This window comes from Phodopus roborovskii, unplaced genomic scaffold (assembly GCF_943737965.1).
Source record: "Phodopus roborovskii unplaced genomic scaffold, PHOROB, whole genome shotgun sequence".
Classification (NCBI taxonomy): domain Eukaryota; kingdom Metazoa; phylum Chordata; class Mammalia; order Rodentia; family Cricetidae; genus Phodopus; species Phodopus roborovskii.
In genome coordinates, this window is record NW_026126625.1 from 7,998,667 (window position 1) to 8,025,710 (window position 27,044).

Here is a 27,044-nt window from a genome sequence, read left to right on the forward strand (position 1 = left end):
TTGGGTACCGGGGGTGGGGGGGTTGGGATGGGGTGGAGGGTGGTGGTGGGGTGGTGTCTTTTTGTCAATTGTTAAATGACCCTGTTTCTTTTTTTAAAATTTATTTAATTTATTATTTTACATGTCGATCCCAGTTCCCTCTCCCTCCATCCTCCCTCCCTCCTTCCCTTTTACCCTCTCTGCCCCCTCACATGCACCCTGATCACCCTCCCCTCCCATCCCCCCATCCCAATTCCATATGTAGGGCAATGCTGTCCAGGTGGGGTCATGTAGATCTGACAGGTCATGTGAAGTAGGGACTAGGACTTCTCTCTTGTCTCTAGGTTAAGGCAGTATCCCTCCATGGGGGATGTGTTCGCAAGGTAAATGGCCCTGCTTTTTATGAGACACTAATGGTGCCTACTCACAAGATGGCTTTGAGGACAAAAACCAAAACTTTTTATTTTTTATCATTTGAGATGGTTTCATTATGTAGCTCTGGCAGGCCTGGAACTAATTATGTAGATCAGGCTGGCCTCAAATTCACAGATATTCCTGCCTCTGCTCCCTACTGCTAGGATTAAAGTTGTGCACCACCATGCCTAGTGAGACTTAAATAAAACAAAACAAACAAACAAACAAAACTCCACAAATCCTAGCTCATAGTAGATTCTCAGAAACATGAGTGTCTTTTTTTTTTTCTTTCCTCTTTAAAAAAAAAAAAAAAAAAAATTGTATCTCCTCTTCTGATCAGCTCCCTGAGCCCTGAGGGGAGGGGTTTGTAAGAGCCAGGGAGAATGGATGACTCCAAGGAAACAGTATTGTTCAGACACAACCGAACTGATGCACAAATGAACTCACAGAGACTGTAGCCACACGAACAGGGCCTGTACTGGTATAGGCCAGTGTTAATCCCACCAGTTGAGAAAAAGATCACTACCACAATTTAAAGGCAGTTTTGAAGCAAGTTTTAATTAAATAATGGCTAGGTTGATAGACTCTCTGGCCAGGTCCATCTCTGGGTTCCCAGGAAATGGTCACAAATCATGTTTGCAAGGGCTTAAAGAGGCAAACCACCATAATTCATGGCATTTCCCATCAGGTCCAATCAGGAGCAAGCATGTATCTTGATGTATTTCCTGATCACATATCTTCCCCCTTACATCCAATCAGGGGCAAGAATGCACCCTGAAGCATTTCTGCCCATGTACCTCCCTCCCCCGTGTGATAAGCACATCTGGTGTAGATGGTCAAATGAACATAGGACAATCAGGAACTTATTCTTAACTGCAAACAGAACTCTTCACCTGCAAGGTATATTTTTTCCTGTTTTGATCTCACACCAGATGGGGTCCCAGCACTGGGAGGGGGAAGTGTACACTGGTTCCTATCCCTAACCAAAAAAACTACCCTCAATTGACACCTACCTGCAAAGGAAAAATTAGTTTTCTCCAAAGAAGTCTCACTCTGGTGTGTTCACACACCCGAGGGCAGGTTCCATGCCCAGTAGCAGATGGCCAACACAAAACCAACTCAAATGGACGTTCATAGACTGTTGTCTCATGCTGCTTTGTTTGAGATAATCTTGTTTGTTGTTATTGGTATTTTGTTTGCATATTATGATTTAAAATTTTGTGTTTTGTGGGCTTATTTGTATGTGTTTACCGGTAGCTTTTTGGGGAGTGGAGGGAAGAAAAGGGTGTAGAGTTGGGGAGGTGGGGAGGATCTGGGAAGAGTTGGAGGGGGGAAAGCCTGTTGAGAACATATTGTATAAATTTTATTTCAATTAAAATAGTAAGTAAATGAATCCACAAACACTCAATGATAGGCACTTTTCTTTATAATAAAGTAGTGATGTTTATGTGTAAGTTCCCCAAATCATCTGCAAAACAACAGAACAATTCTGTGTCACCTTTGGCCATTCTAATCCTCTGTTCTACTTGGGGAGAAATAAGCAAGGACTGCAGTTACATTTAACATGGATGTATAGAAATTTCCTGTATCTATCATACAAATGACTACTAACTAGAGTTAACTTGACACAATAGTGATTATTTTCTATCATGAACTAGAAAATAATCCATTTAAAAGTTAAATAATTGTTCCCTAGACTCTGAAAGTCAACAAAGGGTGCTGTTGAGTTGACTAGAGTTGCTGATTGTAGCATATACTAAGGCTTTGACAATTCAGCCTGATATTATGCAGTGTAACTTATCTCATATTAAAAATTCATTCTTTGTAATAAAATGTGTATATACATTCATGCCTGTGTTCATTCGTGCATACATGCACATATGAATATATGATGCAATATGTATGTATGTATGTTTGTATGTATGTATGTATGTGTGCATGTACCGTATATGAAGGGGATTCCCACACAGTAGGGCTCCCTTTAAGACCCTGGGTCAGGCACAAACCAACCAAACACCTGTTCTCACAGAGATCCTTTATTATGTGGGGAAGATAAGTTAAAGTGTCTTCTTTCTGACTCAGAAAAATATCAGCAAATGACCCTGCAGCTATAATTTTTAAGAAGAGAAAAAGGGGAAAGTCTGTTTTAGAATGGCCGAGGATGCTCTTGTAAAAGAGATAGAGGACAAGAGAGAAGGGATGGGGACAAGAGGAGAGAAAGGGGACAGGAATATTTGTCCTGAAGGGGCAGTGGACTGCCTCTGGGTAGACAGAGAGGAGACAGCTGTGGCACACAGGCAAATGGTGGTTTCTAAAGGTAAAGGGGGAAACCCCATGTTAGAATGAGGTGTTTAATTTTAACTGGGCATGTTAATTAGGTGAGTCAATTTGGGGCTTCTGATTCCTGGACTTTGGTAGTTAGGCTCAGGAGGAGGAAGTAGCCAAACATGGGAACAGACCTTAGTGGCTAGCCTTAGGAATGTAGTCTAATGGTTTTGAGCAAAGCAGAGGGAATGGGGGAGAAGGTCAAGGCTTGCCAGAGCCACATGTTCAAGTGGGCGAGTGCCCATTCAGTATATGCTTGGAGAACAGCCTTGAGTGTCATCCTCATGAATGTGGTCTTCTCCTTTGAGACATGGTCTGTCATTGACCTTGAGCTCAACAATTAGGCTAGACTGCTGGCTGTGTAGAGTGCAGACTCAGTTGAGTTACTGTCCTTAGCTTTTAAAAGAAGAGCTTTAAAGTATAGCACCAAGGCAGGCTGTGAAACAGAGAAGAGTTAAAGAAGACATGGAAAAGGCACACTGGAGCTTGGCAGGGTTTGTGGTTGGTTTCCTAATACTATAGAGACACAATGTGCAGATAAATGCTCTGGCTGCCCAGCAGTGTGCTAATAGAGACTGTAGGAGAGTTTATGAAGGTTCAGGACAGTCCCTTTCATCACATGGGCAAGCTGCCTAGGACCCCAGGAGAGGACATGGGCCCAGTGATAAGAAAGCTGCACAGGAGGGGGTGATGGAGACAGATAAATGGCCCTGGAGGCAGGTCTTTCCATGCAGTAGCAGGTGTCTGATGAACTAATGGAAACTCTGACACTATCCAGGTCACACCCTTCTTCCTTCCATGAACTAAATAAAGTTCCTAGAAAAAAAGCCACACCTGTGCTCAGGATTCTTCAAGGCTGATTGACTGATTAGGATTTTGTGATTGTGGAGAGTTGGAATGTTGCCGATATAGAGCCAACTCATCTTGGGATAGTGTTAGTCTCTTAACAGTCCTTCTGTTGTCCATTGGTGTCAGACCTGACATCTCTTTAACTATCTGACAAAGCTTACACTAACCCCAAAGCTAAGAATGGCATCAGATACAGAGCAGAGATCTCTCCACTTTACTCCACCCTCCTTGTATTCCATGGGCAAATTTGGGACCTGCCTTGATTGGTGTGTTCTTGGGCAGTGGTTATTCAAACTTGGCCCAGAATAAACTATCTTTTCTTTGAAGTATTCACTTTGGGTTGACACATTTTTCTCTAAAAAAATTATTTTTTATGCTCCAATTCCAGTTCCTTCTTCCTCTTTTCCTCCTACTCCTCCCACTCCCCCCTTCTCCCATCTGCTCCACGAAGAGGGTAAGACCTCACATAGGAAGTCTACTAAATCTGTCCCATCATCTCGTTGAGGCAGGACCAAGGCACCTCTCCACCCCCACCCCCTGTGTCTAGGCTGGGCAAGGACATTTGCTCAGCTATGTTCATAACATGATTATTTGTAATAGCCAGATCTTGGAAACAACCTAGATCCCTCTCAACTGAAGACTGGGTAAAGAAAATGTACATTTACACAATGGAGTACTACTCAGTGACAAGAAACAATGACATCTTAAAATACTCAGGCAAATGGGCAGAACTAGAAAAAAAAACATTCTGAATGAGCTAACCCAAAACCAGAAAGACAAATATAGTATGTACTCACTCATAAGTGGATACCAGACATAAAGCAAAAGATACCAAGCCTACAACCCACAACCCCAGAGAAGCTAGAAGCCTCTTCCAGAAATAGATGAAAGCAGATGCAGAAATCCACAGCTAGCCAATGGGCCAAACTCCTGGAGTACAATTGAAGTGAGGGAGGAGAAAAAATATGAACAAAGGAGTCAAGACCAGAGCTAGTGAGAGATCAATGACTCAGGTCTGACAAATGGGGAACCTGCATAAGACCCAACTAGACTCTCTTAATATAGATGACAATGATGCGGCTGGGACAATATATGAGACCTAACACTAAAGCACAAACTGACTTAGTGGAGCCCATTCTATATGACACATGTTTATTAAATGTGTGTGTGTGTGTGTGTGTGTGTGTGTGTGTGTGTGTATTCATAAATTTAAGCAACAACTTCCAAATCTCTTCTGAGTTCTAGTCTTGCTATGCAGCACCGACCTCAGGCTCTCTTCATGGTCATTTCAGATTTTCCATGAATCAAACCACTACTTGTGTGTTATTGTTTCTTATAGATGTTCTTGCCTCAGGACCACCCAACGCTGAGTTCCTTTACAGGTAGCTGGTCAAGTCAAACCCTGCGGCAGTGATGGGGAGGGAGATGGAAAGAGTGAAGATTCCAGACTGCTCACACCCTGATCCCTTCCTTTTCAGCATTTGTGGTTGGCTCCTTCTTATTGAAAGAATGACTCCAGCCCAAGGAAACACAACATCTTGCTTGGGTTTTGTATCCACAGCTTCTAGCTAGTCTTTGAGTCTAATTTGCCTCCTCTACCCCATTCTCCACAGACCAGTCAGTGTTCAAATGCTCACTCATGGTTCCCCACCCCTTTGCTGGTGGCCTGCAAGGCTTTGGTAGCCTGCATCTTCCTTCCTCATGATCTCCATCACATGCTCCTCTCCACATGGTCCACACTGCATCCACCCACACTGCCCTCTTCTCTGTCTGTACCTCAAGTCCATTGACTTCCTTTCCAAGTGAGGGCTTTGAGTATTACTCTTCCTTTATCAACCATATTATGTATCCTTGCTTTTTTCCCCCATGCTATCTCTCTCTCTTTTCAGGCATGCTTTTCTGGCCTTCATACTTAAAATCTAGCACTCTTTTTTTTTATCTATTGTTATATCACTCTGGGTGATATAACACAAGTTTAATGTTTTTGTTTGCTCTCTTATTTTTGTAATGCATCTTCTCTACTAAAGAAGGTAACCTCCGTGATTATAGGGATCTTAACCACCATGTTTCTTATGGTGTTCACAGCACTAAAAACTGAGAGGTTCTACATGGATCTCTCCATGCTTTGCCCAAGACCGAAGATGTTCCGACTCTAGTTTAGGCCTGGCTTTGTGAGGATGTTCATGTTCAGCCTTTTCTTATCCATTTGTAAAGTAAGGGTTTGGGCCTAGATGATGTCTAAGGGCTCTTCCAAATTTCAGAACCCTGCTTTCGTGAGTTTGGAAGCTAATGGATGGAAACAAATGAGAACACAGTATTGGAGGGAAGGCTCAGTGAGCAACAATGCTTATTGCCAAGGCTGATAATTGGGTTAGATCCCCAAGACCCAAGAGAGTACCAACTCCAAAATGTTGTCCTCTGACCTTCACATTTGTGTTGTGGCACCTGCTTGCTAACTCATATACACACATAAAATAATTAAAACTTAATAAAAAGTAGTTACTATTGTGTTAGCTGATCTTTTGGTACTTGTTTTCCAACTTGACACAAACTGGAGTCATTTGGAACAGGGAACCTCTGCTGAGGAGTTGCCTCCATAAAACTCACTCCTGGGTAGGTCTGTGGGGAATTTTATGTTATTTTTTTCTTCTGTCAGCACAGTGGCTGCACCTGACTCTATTGCGCCTCCATGGTTACTGGCTTGCTTCTCAGGTATCGATTGGATCCACCTCCTGCCACTGCCACCGAATGTAATTTTAACTAAAGCTCTATCTTTCTATTTACCAGGAGTCAGAGGCTGGGGTGAATACTTGCTGAGAAGCAATTATCTGACCTTCCCTCTTCACTGCTGTCTCAGAAAGAGAGTGTCCTTCAGCTCCACCAACCCCCAAAATACTGCCACATTCAAAGTCCCTTCCTACTACTTCCTGTGAATCTCTATCCATCTTTTTTACTCCCCCTGACTCTCTATGATTACTTTCTGTCAAGTAGTTGCTGGCTCCACCTCCTGATCCTAGGTTGATTTCATTTAATTAAGGCAAATGAAAACTTTGTGTGTGTGTGAGTGTGATCAAATATGGGGTAGCCCTGACCACTGTGGGTAGTGCCACATCTGGGAATGCGTTCCTAGGGTGTATAAGAAAATAAACTAGGTAAGCCATGCAGAACAAGCCAGTAAGCAGCTGTGCCCCTGCATCAGTTCCTGCCTCCAGGCCCCTGTCCTGACTTCTCTTCATGATGGACTCTGACTTAGACATTTCCACTAAAATCAGTGTTTTCTTCTCCAAGCCGATTTTGGTCAGAATGTGTTTTGTCACAGCAGTAGAAAGCAAACAAAGACAGTGGTGTTAAATCTCTAATAACAGTTTAAATTTCACTTAAAATGAAATTTGTGAAATCTTACAGCTCTTTTTTTTTTCTGGGGGGGGGGTTCTGGTGCTGTCCAGTTTAGTAGAGTTATCTTTTCCATGTCCCTTGACTAAACTATTGTGTGCTTGTTTTTCTTTTCAAAGTTTATTGTTCAAATAAAATTGATTGATTGATTGAAGTAGCTATATAGCCAAGAATATTCTTGAATTTCTGATCCTCCTGCCTCTACCTCCCGAGTGCTGGGATTACAGATGTTCACCACGGAACCAATTTGTTTGGTGCTGGGAATCCAATCCAGGGTTTGGTGCAAACCAGACAATGATTCATCAACATAGCTCCATCCCCAGTCCCTGATTTTGGCTGTAACCAAAGCTCGAACTTCACTATGGGAAGGTGATCCCTGGGTCAACAGAGCTGTCAGGAGAATCTTTTCTCCTACTGTTCTGTCTCAGCACTTTCTCTGCAGTAACTCCTGTGATCTCCTCCTCTATTTCATACTTACTCCTCCCCACGCAGGAGGCGTGGTCCCAGTCCAGGTGTGTGTGGCCATTGTTTCTATGTGTTGAGTGGATTAGACTGAACATGGGGAATGTTACTTCCTTTGCCAACTCCTTGGCAGAATCAAGGCAGGTATTCTGGACAGTGTTCCACACCCTTCAGCAGCTCTTGGCTGGCTCTGCCAGTGTGCACTGGGTGGCACGATGGGAGTGAATCCAGGTGCATCTTACCAGAGGCAAATTCCATAGGAGATGTCTTGACTCTTGAAGAACCCTGGCCATTGCACTGGTGCTTCAGACCAATGATTTGCATGCAAATACCTACCTACCTACCTACCTACCTATCTATCTATCTATCTATCTATCTATCTATCTATCTATCTATCTATCTATCTGTCCCAGACCACTGTGAGCAGTACCACATCTGGGAGTGTGGTCTTAGGGTGTTTGAGGAAGTAAAGTGGGCGAGTTTCCCAAGGCACAAACGGGGCCTTAGACCCATGAACAAATAAACTTTTGGCAAGGTTATTTAAGTAAGGGTCATTATGAAAACACACAAAGTTCTGTGATAAAAGAAAAAGAAGCCTCAGCAGAAATATGGTAAAATAATTAAAAGTCATTATTATGGGTTGTAGGGATTGTGGGTAACCTTTTGTTATCTTTTAAAACAGTCTGCTCTGCATTTTCTAAAGTTCCTGTAGTGAGCACACATCCTGTTTGCAATGTGGGGAAAAAACTTCTCCAGTCTTTCACATAAAAAAGAAAAAGAAGGAGTAAGGGAAGGCAACAAAGAAGGAAGGAGTGAAAGAATGAAAGAAAATGAATTCTAGGGATGGAACAGCAGTTAAGAGTGCTTGCTGTCTAGATACACAGGGAGGGCCTGGGTCCTGCCCCAAGTGATGTCACAGGCTTTGATGACCCCCCACGGGAGGCCTCACCCTCACTGAGGAGTGGATGGGGGGGGTGTGATGGGGGGCATGGGAGGACAGGAGGGAGAGGGAACTGAGATTGGTATGTAAAATAAGATTGTTTTTAATTTAAATAAAAATTTATATTTTAAAAAGGGAAAAAAGATCATCATTAAAAAAAAAAAAAAGGAAAAAAAAATGCTTGCTGTTCTAGGGACCCAAGTCCTGCTCCTCTCTCCATGTCAGTAACAGGCCTGATGACTACCTGTTACTCTCTCTTCAGGGGATCTGACACTCTCTTCTGGCCTCCTGAGTCACCTACATATACATGGTATAACAGACACACAGGCTTTCAAGTACCTACATAGGTGTAACATACCTTCACACAGACAGACAGACAGACAGTCATGGCCACCTGTATATAAGTGACACACATTCATATACAGAGCCAGGAGGTACATAGACAAACATAAGACAGATTTGCTTTTAAAGGAAAAGAAAGCCCCCCTCCCCGAAAGCAATGGCTTTGCGATCTTAAAAACGTGAGCAAGTAATGGTAATGTGCCTCTATTGCTGGAATGTGGAGCACAGAGGGGGGAGGAGGGAGAAGGGGGCATGTGTGCCAGTTTGGGATATCCTGATATAAAGTGTCCAAGCACTGATGGCTGATGTGTTTCACGTTGCTCCTTGCTCAGAGGCCTCTTCTCTCTTTTTGGTAGGAGAGTGTTCGTAGTGGGGTCTTTTTGGACTCTGACTCTTAGAGGAGCCTTCCCAGTGTCTTATTTGTGATCAAGTAACCTTGCCTTTCAGGCTGCAGCAGAGAAGTCTCCTGGAGCCTACTTCCTTCCTGAGTTTGCGCTGTCTCCTCAGGGAAGCTTCCTTGAAGACACCACGGGGGAACAGTTCCTTACATATCGCTATGATGACCAGGTAGGGACTCTGCCAAAACCCTTCATGGGGCTTTGCCTTTCCTACCCAGAAATGCTGGCAAAGGGTCGGGGAGAGGCTCAATGTGGAGGAGTGCTTGCCTGATGTGCAAGCATAAGAACCTGAGCTTGGGCCAGCAGCATCCACACAAAAGGCCATGTGTGGTTACATGTGCCTGGAAGCCCAGTGCTGGACAGTCCGGCCAATGAGGCTTGTTGGCTGTCAGCCGAGAAGGTAAAACCTGAGCTCCAGATTCAGTAGAAGACTGTCTCAGGGGAATAAGCTAGAAAGTGATGGAGGAAGACAACCAGGCTCCTCTGGCCTTCCCAGGAGCACAGGTGTACACATAGATACACATTGCATGCACAGTGTCTACACAATCCAACATTGTGTTTCTCTGGACAGTACTGGTACAGCAAACCTTGACACCCTGTCCGGGTCTGAGGCCGCTGGCTGCAATGACTTCCTGTCCTGTGTGCACTTTAGCTCTGCTCAGAACACTGACTCTTTTTTTTTCTCTCTCTCTCTCAGATGTGATGTTTTAGCTGTATTAAATTTATTCTCCCAGAGAGAATTTTATTCGAGGAGTCTGACTGTATGTATAGACTTACTTCTTTGTCCTCTTAGCTTTCACTTCACTTCTCATGGGGGTCTGGGAAAGTGTCAGGGACAGCAGGGTAATGATCCATGCAAGGCAAGAAGGAAACCCGGTTCAACACCACTCAAAACTGTGTTGGTTCAAGCTAGAGTCTGACACCAGGCAGTTTGTTTTAAGCATATTTAAGATAGTACAGTTTGGAAAAAAGTTTCCTGGTGTAACAAATTCCATATATGTCACTTCTTCCATGGAGATGCTTTCTAGAAACACAGATAGGGTACATTTGTTATCTTAAGGGCCCAGGGGAAGATCGGGTGTTAAATAGGTCATACGGATATTGTAGAGGTCATCTGGCTTATTAGCTACCTCCAGTCCTAGTCATCGGAATTTGGGGGAGCTCTTGGCCATACAGATAATGCAAATGTCATTTAGACTGTTAGCCACCTCTTGTCCTGCTTATGGAAACATGGTATGGCCTGGTCCTACAGATGGCACAGATTGCCAGGTTATTAGCCACCTCCATTCCCAGCTTTCTGGATGGAAAACAGGTTATGCATCTCTCCCTTGAAGAGACAATCCTGTATGTTTAACATTCCTGTTTCTCTAGTACTTGTCTGTGAGATCATGGACCTCTGTGCCCCACAACTTCTTTCAAGAGCACCAACACCCTTTTTTTATATAATATTTTTTAAAATTTAAATTAGAAACAAGCTTGTTTTACATGTCAATCCCAGTTACCACACCCCCTTCCTCCCCTGTCCCCCCAACCAACTTCCAGCCCATTTCCTTTCTCTTCCCCAGGGAGGGTGATGCCTTAAATGGGGAGACTCCAAAGTTTGTCATATCATTTGGAGCAGGGCTTAGGCCATTCCCCATGTGTCTAGGCTGAAAAAGTATCCCTCTATGTGGAATGGGCTCCCAAAGTCCATTTGTATACTAGGGATAAATACTGATCCACTACCAGAGGCCCCATAAACTGCCAGGTCCTCCTAACTAACACCCACATTCAGGGGGTCTAGGTCAGTCCTATGCTGGTTTCCCAGCTATCAGACTGGGGATCAAGAACTCCCCCTTGTTCAGGTCAGCTGATCTGTGGATTTCTCCAGCCTGGTTTGGATGCCTTTGCTCATCACTCCTCCCTTTCTGTGATTGGATTCCAGGAGTTTGCCTCAGTGTTTAGCTGTGGGTATCTGTTTCTGCTTCCATCAGCTACTAGATGAAGGCTCTAGGATAGCATATAAGGTAGTCATCAATCTTATTATCAGGGAAGGACATTTAAGGTAGCCTCTCCACTATTGCTTAGATTGTTAGTTGAGTTCATCCTTGTAGATCTCTGGGCATTTTCCTAGTGCCAGATTTCTCCTTAAATCTATAATGGCTCCCTCTATTATGGTATCTCTTTTCTTTCTCTTTATTCTTTCCCTGACTCAATCTTCCTGCTCCCTCATGCCCACCTCTCCCCTCCTCTTCCTCCTAACTCCCTCTCTCCTCCCCTATGTTTCCGATTTGCTTGAGCACCAGCATCTTAATTTAAGTCTGAGCCCATTTCTTAGACTTCAATACACAATGTATGTGTGCATGTGTGCCTGCGCATGTGCCTCTGTGTGTGTACACACATACATACTTGCATGTGCCCATGAAATCACTTCACAAAGCCTAACTGGAGAAATGAGTCATGCTTGGCTATGATGTGAAAACTGGACACTCAGAGCTGTGATTCCCTTTCAATCTCAATTCACAGTGTTAACAGTTAAGATTAAACAGGCCTTTAGGATCATCTTCAGTTTGTGACCTAGAACGCCAGCTCTACAAAGTGTGGAGGTTTATAGATGAATACTGGGATTCCAGAGACAATGGAGGAAAACAGGGAGTAGAGATTTAAATCCACATGGGACCTGAGTAGCTCTGGCAGCAAGGAAAGAGGAAGAGCTGGTCATGGTCACCTTGCCATGGCACACAGTAGCATGGAGGGGGATGGCTGATGTTTTGGGACCAGCTGTTTTGTCTTTAGCTGTGGACCTAGGATGGCATCCCTCAGAAGGAGCAACTCTTGAGAGACTTACTCTATTGACATGGTACAAGTGGGATGCAGCTATAGGGAGTGGATCAGCTCTAGCGCTGGCTGTACCTGGATTGGCTGTTGGCTAGAATGTGATCTGAAGTCTCACCTAGTGTGACAGGCTGGTACAAACAAGACCCTGGAGCAAAGGAAGAGTGGTGGAATGCCACCCAGAGTGATGCAAAGATTCCATACCTGGGGGAGGGGTGGGGCAGTGTGGTGTCTGTGGTTATTACCTGGACATCTCTGTACTGCCAGGTGGCTTGGGTAATTACCTGCCATGTATAAGCATTTACACTAGAGGTGGTTTGCTCTCTCTTCCTAGAGCCAGACTGATAGAGTGCTTGTGCAAATGAGGCTCCAACACAGACTATAAAGTGATTGGGGCAGAGGTGGGTTCGCTAGGCTCTTCCTCACTCCAGAGTCCTCATTTGATAAAATAGGAAGCAGGTGGTAGGTGTGTGGACACAGGCTTTCTTGAACAACTCTCACAGGACTCCTGAAAATGTTTTATCCTGGGCACATTTTCACAAAGACCTTCAGGTGGCTTCTGGATTAGGTGCCTGGAAAATCAATAACCCTTAGGCCTGTAAAGCACAGCTGTGATGTAGGCTGTATTTAATGAGACACAGAAAAGCCACATCGTGGTTTATTTGGGAATGGAAGCAGCTTCTAGGGAGAGTACAGCCTGAAGCTAGCCGGCCGAACACTGGGCTGCAAGCAGAACCAGCCAGGCAGCCTCATGTTGCCTACATCTAATGAGCTTGTAATTTAATAGTGATGTGACATCTGCAAATCCCAGATTCTTCAACTATATTCCAAAGCACAGTGAAAGGGGTTCAAGCTCTTCCCTCTACTGTTAAAAAAAAATCTAGATTTGAAACCATAAGTAGAGTATCCCAGCTGCCCTGATAATTGGTTCCTTCTGATTACCGAGGCAGTCTAGCCAGCAGAGCAATGGACTGTTACCTCGAGAATCAGAGCTGTACAGCTGGTGGAGACCAGTCCCAACACCTCATTTCACAAGTGAGGGAAGCAGAGACTGTAAGTGTGCAGATGACTTAGTCAAGGACATTCAGGTGGCTATTTGAAAACTGAAGACCACTGTCTACCACACCGCAGACCCTGCCATCCCAGACCTATCTCCCTCTGCTTCACTTAGATTCCCCTGGAAAGTTCACTCTTTCCCAAATACCTTGATCCCACCATTATGGTCAAGGAGAGCTTTTGGGGGCCCACAGGAAGCCACAGAGAACACTTTGATATTCACAGATTTCTTTACAGATTCAGACTTAGCAACTTCAGGAATTTGGGGTTAGCTAGGAGCATCTTACAAGCTTTATCATCCCTCCCAAATTTTAATAGGAAACATGGTGTTTTCAAAGTCAAATGCAAACAGCCCTACCTCCCAATTTTGTAGGCATCTTTGGAGTAAAAACCCTGGGATGCTTGGATATAATAAGCATGCAAGGTGATTTCATAGTACTTGTCTGGGACACTGGCTGTGATGGTATGACTGAAATAGTCTCTAGGAGGAATGCTTTTGCCATTCCTCATAGAGGTTTTGGAGTTTCCGCCACTGAAAACCTGTTCTGTGAATGCAGCTGCATTTGGGTTTCAAAAGGGGATGATGAGGTCTTGTTCCATGCACACTGCAGCTTGATTCACTGAAGACTGGAATGTGGGGCCTCACTGTGGACACTGGTTTACAAGTCTGTAACCAGCTTTGTGCTTCTCCATAATAGGCTGCTTATTTATTTAAATGGTTATGAAGTATTTTTGTGCATGTGTAATTTCTACTTTCTTTGGCCCTTTAGCACTTGTTAGGGGTGAAGAAATGAGGAAGGCCTGGTGGATTGTTGGAGTATGCTTCCTTCTTGGGAGTAGCCATAGTTACAGAGCAGGCAAAGACCAGCTGAAGGTGACTTAGAACTTCTGCCTCACTGATGCTCTTTTATGGGGTATAAACTGCTTCTACAAGCTGTGTTGGAGTCCATGCTGATATGGTGTCAGCCTTGCCAAGCTTAGGCTTTAAAGAAGCAAAGGGCAGAAAGAGAGTTACTATCGTGGTTTTTGGGCATGAAGATACAGTTGGGTATCCAGTAAATAGCTAGGCATATCTCACTTAAGTAAGCTTGCAGCCATATGAAAGGAATCAACCTTTTCTTCATCATGCTGATGAGCCTTTTAGATCTATACACACGCTGCCATCCCCTCTCACCCTGTAAATGTATCTCTGTCTACTGCAGATGCCAGGGATGGAACCCATGACTAATAGCATTTGCGTTGTCTCTGCTTGGCCAATGTCTGAGTGCATCAACTTTTTTTTTTTCATATTTGAAATTACTATTTTTGGTATAATTTTTTCATTAAATTTTATTAATTTATTTTTACACCTAGAACACAGTTTCGCCTTCCTCCACTCCTTCCATCCCCCCACCTCTGCTCTTCACCCCATCCCCTCCTCCTCTGTTTTTGTTAGAAAGGGGCAGCTTCCCATGGGTGTCAACAAAGCGTGGCATATCGAGGACTAAGGTCCTCCCCACTTATTAAGACTGGAAAGGCAACCATTATGAGGAATAGGTTCTCAAAAGCCTGCCAAGTGTCAGGGAGAGGGCATGCTCCCACTGCTAGGAGTCCCACAAGTAGACCAAGCTATATAACTGTCACACATATGTAGAGGTCAGTCCCTTGCAACCTCCTTAAGCTGTTGGTCCAGTGACTGAGAGCCTATGAGCCTAGGTCAATTGTTTCTGTGAGTTCCCTTGTGATGACCTTGACCCTTCTGGCTCATATAATCCTTCCTCCCTCTCTTCAACAGGATTCCTGGCACTCAGCCAAGTACCTGGCTGTGGATATCTACATCTGTTTCCATTAGTCACTAGGGTAGTGATCAATCTGATTACAGGGGAGGGCCAGTTCAGGCTACCTATCCACTATCGCTAGGAAGGAGTCTTAGCTGGGGTTATCCATGCAGATTCATGGGAGTTTCCCTTGCACCAGGTTTCTACCTGACCCCCAAATGCCCCCCATTAAGACATCTCTTTCATTACTATCCCCCTGTATCCCACCTTCAACTGGATCCTGCTTGTTCCCATCCCCACCCCACCCCCACCCTCAATTTACCCAGAAGATTTTTTTCTATTTCCCCTTCCCAGGGATATCCATGTGTTGTCTCTCTTTGGTCCCTCCGTGTTACCTAGCTTCTTTGGGGCTGTGGATTGTAACATGGTTCTCCTTTATTTTATAGCTAATATCTGCATATTCATGAGTATATACTAGGTTTGTCTTTCTGTGTCTGAATCTTCAGTCAGGATTTTTCCCCCTAGTTCTATCCATTTACTTTCAGAAATCATTTTTTTTTAAATCACTGAGTAATAGTGTATTGTGTAAATGTATCATAATTTCTTTATCCATTCTTTGGTTGAAGGACATATAGGTCATTTCTAGGTTCTGTCTATTGTGAACAATGCTGCTATGAAGAAAATTGAGCAAGTGTCCTTGAGTTATGATTGAGCATCCTTTGGGTATATGTCCAAGATCAGTATAACTGGGTCTTGAGGTAGATAGATTTCCAATTTTCTAAGAAACCACCATATTACTTTCCTAAGTAGCTTTACAAATTTGCACTCCCACCAGCAGGATAAGTTGTCATTAGTGTTTCTGGTCTTAGCTATTCTGGTAGGTGTAAGATGGAATCTCAGAGTCATTTTGATTTGCATTTCCCTGATGGCTAAGGATGCTGAAAAATTCTTTAAGTGTATTTTGACCATTGGAGATTCTTCCATTAAAAATTCTATTTAGCTTTATACCCCATTTTTAGTTGGATTATTTGATTTTTGATGTCTAGTTTCTTTATATATTTGGGAGACTAGCCATAAAATTACTCTTCATTATACTCTGTTCTACCCTTGCTTTCTGTGACCACTGGATTTTTCAAGTTCATATTTCTCTCTTCTTCCCCTCCCCGCTCTTTCTCTCCTCTTCTCCCCTGTACTGGAGTTTTAACCTGGAGCCTTGCATATGCTAAGAAAGTGTCCAGGTGCTGAGTTATGTTTCCTCAGTCCCCTTTTGTAATTTGAATGTTACAAGAAAGTCAGCCTCACTGAGCAGCCCAGGTAGGCCTAGAAATTTCAATCCTACTGCCTCAACTCCCTAGTTATCTGAGCTTACAGACCTGTGCCACTAGGCACATCGTCTGCTTCTTTCTTATGCTCATGTGTAAACCTCAAACCTAACTTCTAGAATCTCCTCCAGCCTTCTTCTTATGCAACCTTTCACAGCCTTATTTAATGTCTTAAGTTTCAATAATTTCTCTGAAGTCACACCCCAGTTCTATTGCACGTGGTTCTACATTTGAAAAAAACAAACAAACAAACAAAACTCTGTGCTTGTGACATCTGTGATGGCTAATTTTGGTTGGCAACTTGAACTTGGCATACCTAGGAAGAAGGAAGCTCACTTACAGAAAGGGCCCAGCCACTGTGGGACAGATGCCCCTAGACAGATACTGTGCCTGAGCTCTCTAAAGGAGTTAACTGAGAAATCCAGAATGAGCAAGCCACTAAGTAGCATTCCTCTGTGGTTTCTGCTTCAAGCTCCTGCCTTTGCTTCCTTAGATGGTGGACTATAAAATGTACGATGAAAATAAACTGTTTACTCTCCAAGTTGCTTTTGGTAGTGATGCTTGTCACAGCAATAGAAAACAAACCGGGGCAATACCCCTTCCCCCATCCACAATGGTATCTTAGACACCACCCTGGCTAATTCTTCTTTTTCTTTTCCTGCACGCCACTGACTGCCTACTTATGATGTCTTCATTCAAGATGTGTGGCCAGTTTCACCTTCTTACATTTCCATCCCTGGGGAAACAGAGGGCTGGCCATGTGGCTCTGACAGGTCCATGGAAAATTCTTATCAGAGTTTAAAGAGAGCCCAGGGACCTGGCTCTTCAGGTGAGGAGTCCCAGGGCCAGGAAGAAATGATGTCCTGCCCAGGATCCCACAGCCATACCAACAAAGCCAAGTGCCTGTTCTCCGCCCTTAGTACAGTTGGGACTTTTTTTTTCCTTACATCTAATCTGCGGGAAGGAAAAGTATGAAAAAAATGTTTGAATGAATTTTTAAAACTAGTAATAACAACAGTATATTAATAATGAAGTCTTTGTGTCGTCTTACCCCAAACTTCTCTTAAATGTCATCCTTCTGATGCTATTATGCCAGACCTAATTTTCCCTTTCCTTATTTAACTATTGATTTATGCATTCTTTCTAAGGAGAAGTCTGGTTGCTACAAGTACATCTTTCTCAGAGTAACTGCTTCCCAGCTTTTCATGGACATCTTGGCCAGGAGCTGCATTGTGGTTAAGTTGCTGGCAGGCCTCAGAACTATCACTTGGGATTTTCAAGTTATTTCTGTAATAGTTTTTAGCTTGGAAAGCTTATAACTACTTCTGAAATTTCTGGTAAAGGAAGATGAACCCAGCCCTTGTGTTTGTGGAATTCTGTCATCTCTTTCACTGATCAGAGTGAGTCCCCTACATGCTCCCCCCCACAGGCAACTTCCCATGTCCTTACTGGCTGCTGAGTGTTATGCTTTTAAGCAGCAAGCCATTAGGGTTTGAATGGCTCATTCTTTTGTTAGTGAGTAATCTTAGTTGAATGTAGCTGTGCTCCTTGAATATTCCAAAGATTCAGCCATCTAGTGAGAAAGCAAGCTTATGCTCTGCTAGCAGACAAGGAGGATGTACTAACTGGAATGCCGTTATTCTGTCCCAGCTCAGGCAAGCAGCAAACACATAAACCTTGCATGTGCAACATACCATTGTGATTGACTTTGGCCTATGTGAGCTCCAGATTTCATTATCTCTGAGATTTTTACAAATTAGTTGCTTCTCAAGGATCAATGGGTTCATCTGTTCCTTGAAGTTCAATATCCAGCTCTTAAATTGCACAGACATTGTTCTCCGTTTATAGTCTCCTTCCTAGACTCATTTGGGGGCCCTGTGCTGTTTTTGTTGTTGTTGTTGTCATTTTTTTGTTTGTTTTTTACTTTTGCCATGCATATTAAATGGTGGACATAGGGTAGGGACAGTCAGGGCAAATTCAAATGTAGCTTCTCCCACTCACTTCATCTGCAGATGCTGGAAGACATGTCCTTTCTAGAGAGCAATGTCCCCTGCCATTTCTCCTCTCTGAGATCAGGCCAGTCCTTACTGGAAGATTCTCAAAGTTTCAGACTCTTCGAAACTTGGTGATTTTGAACAATTTAGCTCTATTCCTCATAGTCCTTGACAAACACATGTCCCCTCTTCTCTGCCTTCTCTCTTCATGCCTTGCTCTGAGTTCTGTTTTACCTGTTGATGTGAACCTTGCACTCCCAGTACCTCCCATCGTCCTCTCATGGCCAGTAAATCCATGTCCCAACTTCCTTCTTTGTTCTCCAGGTGCTGAGGCAGCTTACCTCCTCCCGTGACTTCTCAGTTCTCAGGCCTCATGAAGCTGAGGTTGCCCTTCCTGAGTCCCGGTCACTGCTTCCGGTTCAGATTTCTCTCCTCCCAGTGCTTTTCCTCATTGGAGACAAATGTCATCATGCATCTAGATGACACTGAGCACTCACCTGAGTGTTTACAAGCATCATTCCCCACCTCTTTCCTTGTAAGTCCTGCCATGTTGCTGAGACTGTTCAGGGATTGTAGACACCCCAAACTTTTCCTGATATCAATCATTTATGGCCTCCTCTAGCTCCAGTGATCCCCACTCACCTTCTACTGTGGCCACCCTTTCCAAGTATCCAGCCCGGGCCCTGTCAGACTTCAGGCAACACTGCCACTCTCTAACTTCAGTTGTTTCCCTTTATAGCCCCCAGTAGGCACTCCTATTACCTATCTACTTTTAAAAATATTTTCACATGAAGAGAGGTCCAGTTTTCTTACTACTCAGTTTCTCTCAGATGATCGTGTGTCTCCTACTCATCAGTGCCATCCCTACCCTTACATGCATGGATTTCCTGGGGCATCAGCTGAGTGCATCAGTATTGTACAGATGCACTTGATGGACATTTTCTTGTCTTGTATTCAGGTAGCCTTCTGAGCTCTGCTATAGAAAGTCACCACACTGTGAATAGCCTCCAGTAGGGGTGGATGCTTTACTATGACTTTTGATGTCTCCCATTCTTTTCTTTGGCCACTTTGATCATCTCCTCCTAAGAAGCAGCATTCCTGCTACTGACTCTATTAGTTTCTCAAATGAATGTCAGACTTACAGACTGCCATGCTTTGTCCTCAGACATAGCCAAGTAAGTAGACTTTAGAAATCAACAGAAACACAGAGCAAAGATAAGTTACTTAGCTGTCCAGGCCAGAGGGAGCCATGCCAGGCAAGAAAAGACATCGTTGAGTCTCTCTGAGATGAACTTGGAAGGACTAGGTGTAGAAGCCGTAATGGAATTTTCCCCATCACAAGGGATTTGAGAAATTGTTTTGATTGGCTTATTTGGAGTTTAGAAACATTTCCTTTGCTGTGGCCAGTTCTGGCCTACATCACAAAAAATACAAGTAGAGTTTGCAAAGAGTGTCCTGGTAGCTAAGGCGTGGGCGAGCAGATCACCTGGGGGTGCTCCGGTCTGCTCATCCTTGGAGTTTTAACACTCTGGATTGTGTTTCCTCAGATCTGAGCTTTAGGGACTTCAGGAATATCTTGAGGTCTCTTCCGGTGGTGGGAACACGGTTTCTGCCTTTAGGATGTTGAGGTCAGGTGAAGAAGTACACCAACAGTTGATTGCTTTATTCTCTGCTTTAGTTACCATTCAGAATGCTCCTAATCTCAGTCTTATTTGAATTTCTAGACAGTGGCCCATGTCTTGTTTTTCTAAACCAAGACAGTTCCAGTTTCTATGCCACTTTCTGGCCTGGACTTTACTGTTCAGTCTTGATTTGGGCTCCTTTAGTGAGATCAGCCTTCTGAGATCTGGCCATGGTGCTTGATAGACATTCCACGGATACACTGGACACAGGTATGTGGCTGATAAAGATGCCCACTGTCTTCTGCTGTTGGACACACTCTCTCTCTGCAATGTCAACTAGTACATTTCTAGGCCAGGTGTTTTCTTTCTTTACAGTGGCTCTTCTTAGATTACAGACCCAGCACAACTTGTTGCAACCTTTCTCTTGTCTTTTTTCCCTGCTCCCCTCCTTTGAAGTTCCAGGATGATGCTTGCTGATCTTCCTGCTCTGCTATTTCTTCTTCTCGGGACTCGTCCCTGGTATTGTCCTCACCTTCTCTTCCTACCTCTGGGTGTGACTCCTACTCCCAGGTGAGACAGAGCCTACCTTCTCTTATGTCTTCCTCCTTGCCCTACCACACTCGCTTATCTTTTTTTCCCCTTAATTTCCTTTCCTTTCTTCTATCCATCTGCTCAGTCTGGGATTTCTTTTCTTTACAACATCTTCTACCTCCTAGCTTTGTAATCTTCATGGAGAGTGGACGCCTGGAGTAGGAAGACAGAAGGTGGGGTATTTTTCATGTCTGGAGTGAGTCTGGGACTTCTTCACTCAAGCCCCATACTCTGTGGGGCTATCAGCATCATGAACTGCTCCTGGCAAACACAACCAAGATTTGAGTTTGGATGGCTTTCTGTTGAGCCTCTCATATCCCCAGGGTCAACATTGACAGCCCAGGCCAGTGACTAAAGACTCTTCACATTGCCTCTTCCCAGAAACCATTTCACTTATGTCCATTTTTCTGCATATGAAGGCAGGGTAAGGAAGTCCACAAGTGCCTGAATAAAAGAATAACGGATATTTCTTTGGGGGGCACTCACACAATAATGGTAAATAGCCACTGGAGTCCTCTGCCCCTGGAGGCGCAGGATGCTGTGATGTAGGATGCTAAGTCCACCACCCAGGAGAGAGCGAGATTCCTCCTATTCCTAACAAGGGATCATGTCCGCACACTGAAGCCACACTCTATAGGCCTGTGCCTCAGATCTATAGGTAGAACAAGACGCCATTAAATGCATAGGCACAAATGAACGTTGGTCCAGACAGGTTTCCATTTTTGGTTAATACTGGGCAGCAGCTTGCATGAACACATTGGAGTTCTGTGAAAAATTAGCATCTGTAACAGACAGCTCTTTCCCCTGAGCTGTATTTACTTGATCAACATTTTTTTCCATCATGTTTTCCATTAACCCTGTTGATCTCATTCCCTTTCCTTCTCCTCTGTTCCCAGCACAGTGGTAATCTCCTTTTTCCTCCTTCATTAAGCTCCAAGCCTTTTAGGGACAGGGACTGTGTTTTCCATGAATACTTGCTGTTGATGATCATACCCTTTGTCAAAGGGCTTTAAAAATGGGGTCCTTAAATGGGTCCTGTTTCCTCCTCTCACAGACTGCATCCAGGCCTTACATGACTTAGCACTGGGTTACCTTTCTTCATGTCTCCTTCTCTCCATTGCTGTGTTCAAATTGAGCTTCATATCATAAGATGTGGGCCTTCCCACCTTGGCCCATGCCAGACCATCAGCTTCCAATGCTCTTCTTTGATAGCTTATATTTCCTACAGTACATGGCCGAGGTTTCCTCTCCTCCAAGATTTGATAGTGATGGTGTCCTGCTGTTTGGAAAACAGTAGTCTGTTTTGCATTTATTTATGGAGATCTTGCTGCTAGCTACTACTATGGCAAGGACAAGTCTGGAACTGGCCCATGTGACTACTCTGCTTTCTCCTGAGACTCAGAATAGCTAGTGATGAGACCAGAGGACATACTGACTAAAACTATTTCTGAGTTCTCTTTAAGGATTAAGTAAAAATTTCAAACATTTTATTCACTTTTTGCCATAATAAAAAAGCCTAGCTGACTTCTTTCATATGTGTATATATTTGGTTCTGTTTCTAATTCTCTGCATGTAAAGTGAAGAAATGATGTCATTTCCTCCAAACAGTTAGCACAGAGGCATGGCTGGAGGAAAGGGCTGGCCTTTGTCTCTGCATACTGGCTGCTTTGCTTCTAAGTCTCAATTCTCTCCATGGGACAGACCCAGAGATGAGTCCCTTGATCCCTTCCCACTGGGACTTAATGTAAGCTCACTTTTAATTCTATAGAGTTCAAATATGCCATACAAACTTTCCTTCCTATGAAGAAAGATAAAGTTTTTAAAACTTAACTTTTGCCCTTTTATTAGGCCCAGGGTACATTGGGATATATATGTATTGATTAATCTTCTTTAAACACTTTATTTATTTTTATTTGTATGGGTATTTTGCATGCAGATATGTCTATGCACAATGTTGTGTGGTGCCTATGGAGACCAGACCAGAATATCAGACTCCCTGAGACTAGAGCTATAGATGGTTGTGAGCTGTCATGTGGGTGCTGGGAATTGAACTTGGGTCTCTGGAAGAGCAGGCAGAGCTCTTAATCATTGAGCCATCTCTCCAGCCTTGGTATATGTGTACTGAGTGGAGTGATGATGTTTTAAAGTATGAAACTGTGCTGTATTTGAAAACCAAGTTCTAAACACACTCCTGAGAACAGTTTAACATACAATGAACTGAGAGCTTTAGCGCTTGCTGTCCTTTTACTAGCATGGTAGGTTTGAGGACCAGTTATTTTCCCATCAACGCCACAGCAGGTATTGATGGAATCTTCTTAGGATGCTGTGTTAGTCTGGATGAGGGCTATAATGGTATACCCTGGTACTGCCTCCACATTCATTCTTGCAACTGGAGATGAGAAGGCCTTTTTTTTTTTTTTTTTTAAAGTTCTTTATTACACACAATGTTCTTCCTGCATGTGTGCCTGCAGGCCAGAAGAGGACACCAGATCTCATTACAGATGGTTTTGAGCCACCAAGTGGTTGCTGGGAATTGAACTCAACACCTCTGGAAGAACAACCAGTACTCTTAACCTCTGAGCCTCTGAGCCATCTCTTCAGCCCTGAGAAAGCCGTCTATTTATTTATTTATTTATTTATTTATTTATTTATTTATTTATTTTTGCTTATGACTAAGATCAGACAATGTTCACATGTGAGAAATGTGTGGAATGGTGCTGGCGCATGGTAATCTTGGTTTCCTCCATTAAACAACCTCCTGTGCATCCTTCAGCAGCACAAACACTAAAACTATCACTGTAAACAGGTATTAGTATGGCCACGGTATGAGGGTGGCATGCTATGTGGAGAGAATGGAAGCTAACAGGAAAGGCTGGTGTAAAGGGAGTGAGAAAAGAAGGTGGCGTGGAAGCTTGAGCAGAAGCTGGGCTTTTCTGCCCTTCTTTTCCTGTCTTGTACATTTGATTTTGGGACCCTGTAAATAAAACAAGATTAGATTTGAAAACAAAAAGAACAGAAATGAGAGGTCTGTTTGTGTGGTGTTAACAATGCACTAGAGAAGAATGGACCCAGTTTGCTTTAACACATGTTCATTTGACTGAAGAAAGGCTAGACTTCCTACAGGAATCTCGTTAGTGGTGGTGGCATTGACAGGCTGCTCTGAAACTTCTGTGTGCATAACCTCTGATAAATGGATGGTACAGAGGAGATCTGCTACTTCTTTGAATTCCTGATATTTCCGAGAGCCCATATTCTTGGTGTAGGAGAAAGCTGGTGCCAACATAAAACAAGAATTTAAATACATTTCTGTGGTGCTCAGGTTGTATTGTAAGTACCTGTGAACACCCTGCAATGTTCCATCTTAAATAAACAGTAGGACATATTTTCTTGTTCTCTTTCTAGGAAAGGTTTTACATTGTGTGTAAACGGGCAACTGAATACTAGTGAGAACCCTCCTGCCTAGATCCTGACTACCATTTCCCCTTGCCTGCTTTAGAAGAACCAGGACTCTGCAAAATAGCTTAGTCCATACAAAGCTAACCTGAATCATCATGTAACTACCAAGTAACAAAGAAACTTGAAACTACTAGAGTCTCTTCAGTAGGATTCAGGAGCCAAGTGTAAGAAGTTAGGAGCATACCTTAGACAGTTTGAGCATCAATATGGTAAGCAGCCTGCAAAGGGTTGGCACATGTGTGTTGGCACTACATTAATAATGATCCTAAAGTGCTTTATTCAATGTTGGTGGCTGCTTCAGAATCAACTCATTATTTTGAAACCAAAAAGAAAACTCACAAATAGTTATACATTGTGGTAGCTAGCTAGTCTTGCTTGTCAACTTGACATGCCTGGGAAGACAGCATCTATTAACCAATTGCCTTAATCAGATTAGCCTGTCTTGGTTTTCTTGATAGCTTAATGGAGGCAGGTAGAGGGATGTATAAGAAAGAAAGGGTAGCTGAATGTAAGCCCGGGAGCATCAGCTACCTCAGTGATGGACTGTGGCCTGGAGGTATGAGAATAAATCAACCTTTCCTCCCCAAGTTACTCTTATAGTCATGGTATTTATCACAACAACAGAAAAAGTACCTAAAGGACACACTCACTCCCCCACACAGAAACACACACACACACACACACACACACACATACACACACACTTCTATCCATAGTCAGAATGTTTATCATAACAACAGGAAAATAACTAGGATACACACACACACACACACACACACACACACACACACACACACACGTGTCTATCCACAGTCCAGTGAATAAAGAATGATAGGAGTGTGTCTTCATTCTGCAACTCTTATGGACTGATGGGCCTAGTCCTTGAATCTCAGCACTTGCTCATGTCACAACCAAATACTGAGTTTCTTGATAGGAGAGAACAGTGCTACCTTGTGGCATCTTGCTCTCTATGTTCCTCTCCCTTCCAAAAATCGACAGACTAGGTGCAACTTTTCATTTCCAAGAGGAAAAAATTAAACTGAAAGTTGCAACTCCATAAGGGATTGTGTAACTAAACATGAGGGTTGCAAAAAAATATAATAATAATAAAAAATAAAATAAAAGAAAAGAAAGAAAAAAATGGTAACAGGTTTCTGAACACATGGTGATCAAAATATAATTCAGCATCAATCCCCCTAATGATCTGAGGTGTCTCTGACAAGGCTTGCCATGTTACATCACCTGTCTTCTGCAGGCCTGGTTCTGAACACGGCGTGCACACTTGTCACTGCGCATGCTATTATCCCACCCAGCACCCACCATGCTTCCTGGAACCCCTCAGCTTGGAAGTGAGACTGCTGTGTAAGGAACTGTAGTGTTTACATACCAAATTGTCCTCTCTTATAGAAACATTCATTGCAATTATGGAAAAAAACCTCGGGTGTTTCTAATCCTTATTTCTCAGCATGTGCCAGATCCAAACTAGTATATCTTGGGGTTCTATTGTATCATAATCCTTGATTTTAGAAACATCTATTGGAGTTGCTGACTTGCGTTTCATAAAAAAACTATTCAATGAATTTTGACTTGGGATTAGGGTAATTTCCAACAATAGCTAAAAAGGCTTTAAACACACTTTTGTACCAGGGTTTGTGCGAAGTGGCATTCTCAGCATTCATAGTTGAAGGATGAAAATATTAATCAGCTCTGAAAAGTGTTGAAGATGCTCCACGTTTTGCAGTATCAAATATTCAGCCATGATTTAATTCTTTATACTGAATGAATGAATAAGCATGTCCAACTCATTAGTATGTATTTCAGTGTGCAAATTTGTTCTTATCTGTACTAAGTGGTAAAGTTACATGTTTATCAAGCAATTATTTTAAGATCAATTTCCTCACAATCATTTATCAATAAGTGTTTGATTTATGTAGCTACTTTGAATGCCTGTACTCCTGGATTGTGTAAGACTTTCTTTGAGTGAGAATTCATGAATGAAAAAGGCTTGGAAAGCTCTAGCTAAATAACAGTTTCCTTATCAACCTGTTGAAAAAGAAAAGATGGCAAGATACAACTGCAAAAGGGGTTAAACAAGATTTGAAGATGTGTTAATCGATTGCTGTGATTAAATATTGGTTTAAGCAAGCAGACAGACAGAAAATTAACTGCCAACACATTATGACAAAGAAAAGTGAAGAAATGTTCTGTGTCTTGCCTTTAAGGTGTGAATGAATTATTGGGAAGGTGCTCAGAAACACACCTACATGCAGATATTTACTGGTGAAATTGTGGGTTCTTTTTTTCCATTTGTTTAAAAATAGGTGGAAATGTGGGCATGGGCCGTACAAGATTGGCCCTTGATGGCTGATGGTAGGACTGTGTTCCAGGAACTGGAGGTTCATTTTACTATTTTGTGTACTTTTGTATACAATAAAATTGTTCTATCATCAGAAATAATAACTACAAACAGCAACAACATGAAAAGAAACCAAACCAAGCATTCTTGTGACTAGGACTGGCCTCTTCTAGAGGATTAACGAGGAAGCTGCTCTTAGGGGAGCTGGTGAGCTTTCCCAGGAGACAGCTGCAGCCAGTGACTAGTGTTCTGCCTGGCTCTGCAAAAGCATTAAGGATGTTTCCTCTGTTCTGACAGTCGAACACACTTGAGGAACATTAATTCAGAGGTTGGTGACAAAGGGTCTTGGCATTTTCAGTGCATACAAGGTTAGAATATGCCCATGGACATCATACTCTGAATAGCCATGTCAAAACCCAAAATATTTTTATGACAGAAATATGCCCTAATGTTGGCAGTAGGAATGTTACCACTAGCATATTTTACAAGTTGAGTCTACTTTGTGCTCTAACTTGAAGTAGTCTCATTTCCTGCCCTATTATCAGGGCACTGGCTCCTAGAGTATAACTATAATGTGTGTCCCTGATTCAACTCACTTTAACACAGGGTTTTATAATGTCATGAGTTTGCTGCAAACCTTTAACAAAAATACTTGAAACACCATTTGAAAACTTTAACACAAAAACTAGCCCACTGATAGTTAAAAATATCACACACACCAGATTTCCTTGTAAAATATTAGAACAAGAAATTCCAAACAACAATCTTGGCTTCATATGGTGGTGTAGGAAGACTCTTGCTTCCTGTGCAAGTTCAGTTAGCCATTTTTATGTTTTTCTGTTTCCTTGTACTTGGTTTAGAAGCAGCAGCTATGCTTTCTAAGTGAGCAGGGCTGTTCTTACCTGGGATCGGGACCCATTGGCAGAGCTGTAGGAAGTGCCCCAAGTTTCCATGTAGTCTGCCAGGTGTGAGAC

The 27,044-nt window shown here is 43.0% G+C and overlaps 1 protein-coding gene across 1 annotated transcript in view; it reads left to right on the plus strand.

The window, feature by feature from the left end:
* The window catches only part of Adamtsl3 (ADAMTS like 3), a 299,460-nt gene that overhangs the window by 36,983 nt on the left and 235,433 nt on the right, over nt 1–27,044 (plus strand). Inside the window, exon 3 of the mRNA XM_051206607.1 lies at nt 9,152–9,271. Coding sequence (XP_051062564.1) covers nt 9,152–9,271 — 120 coding nt within the window. The remainder of the gene's footprint in view (nt 1–9,151; nt 9,272–27,044) is intronic.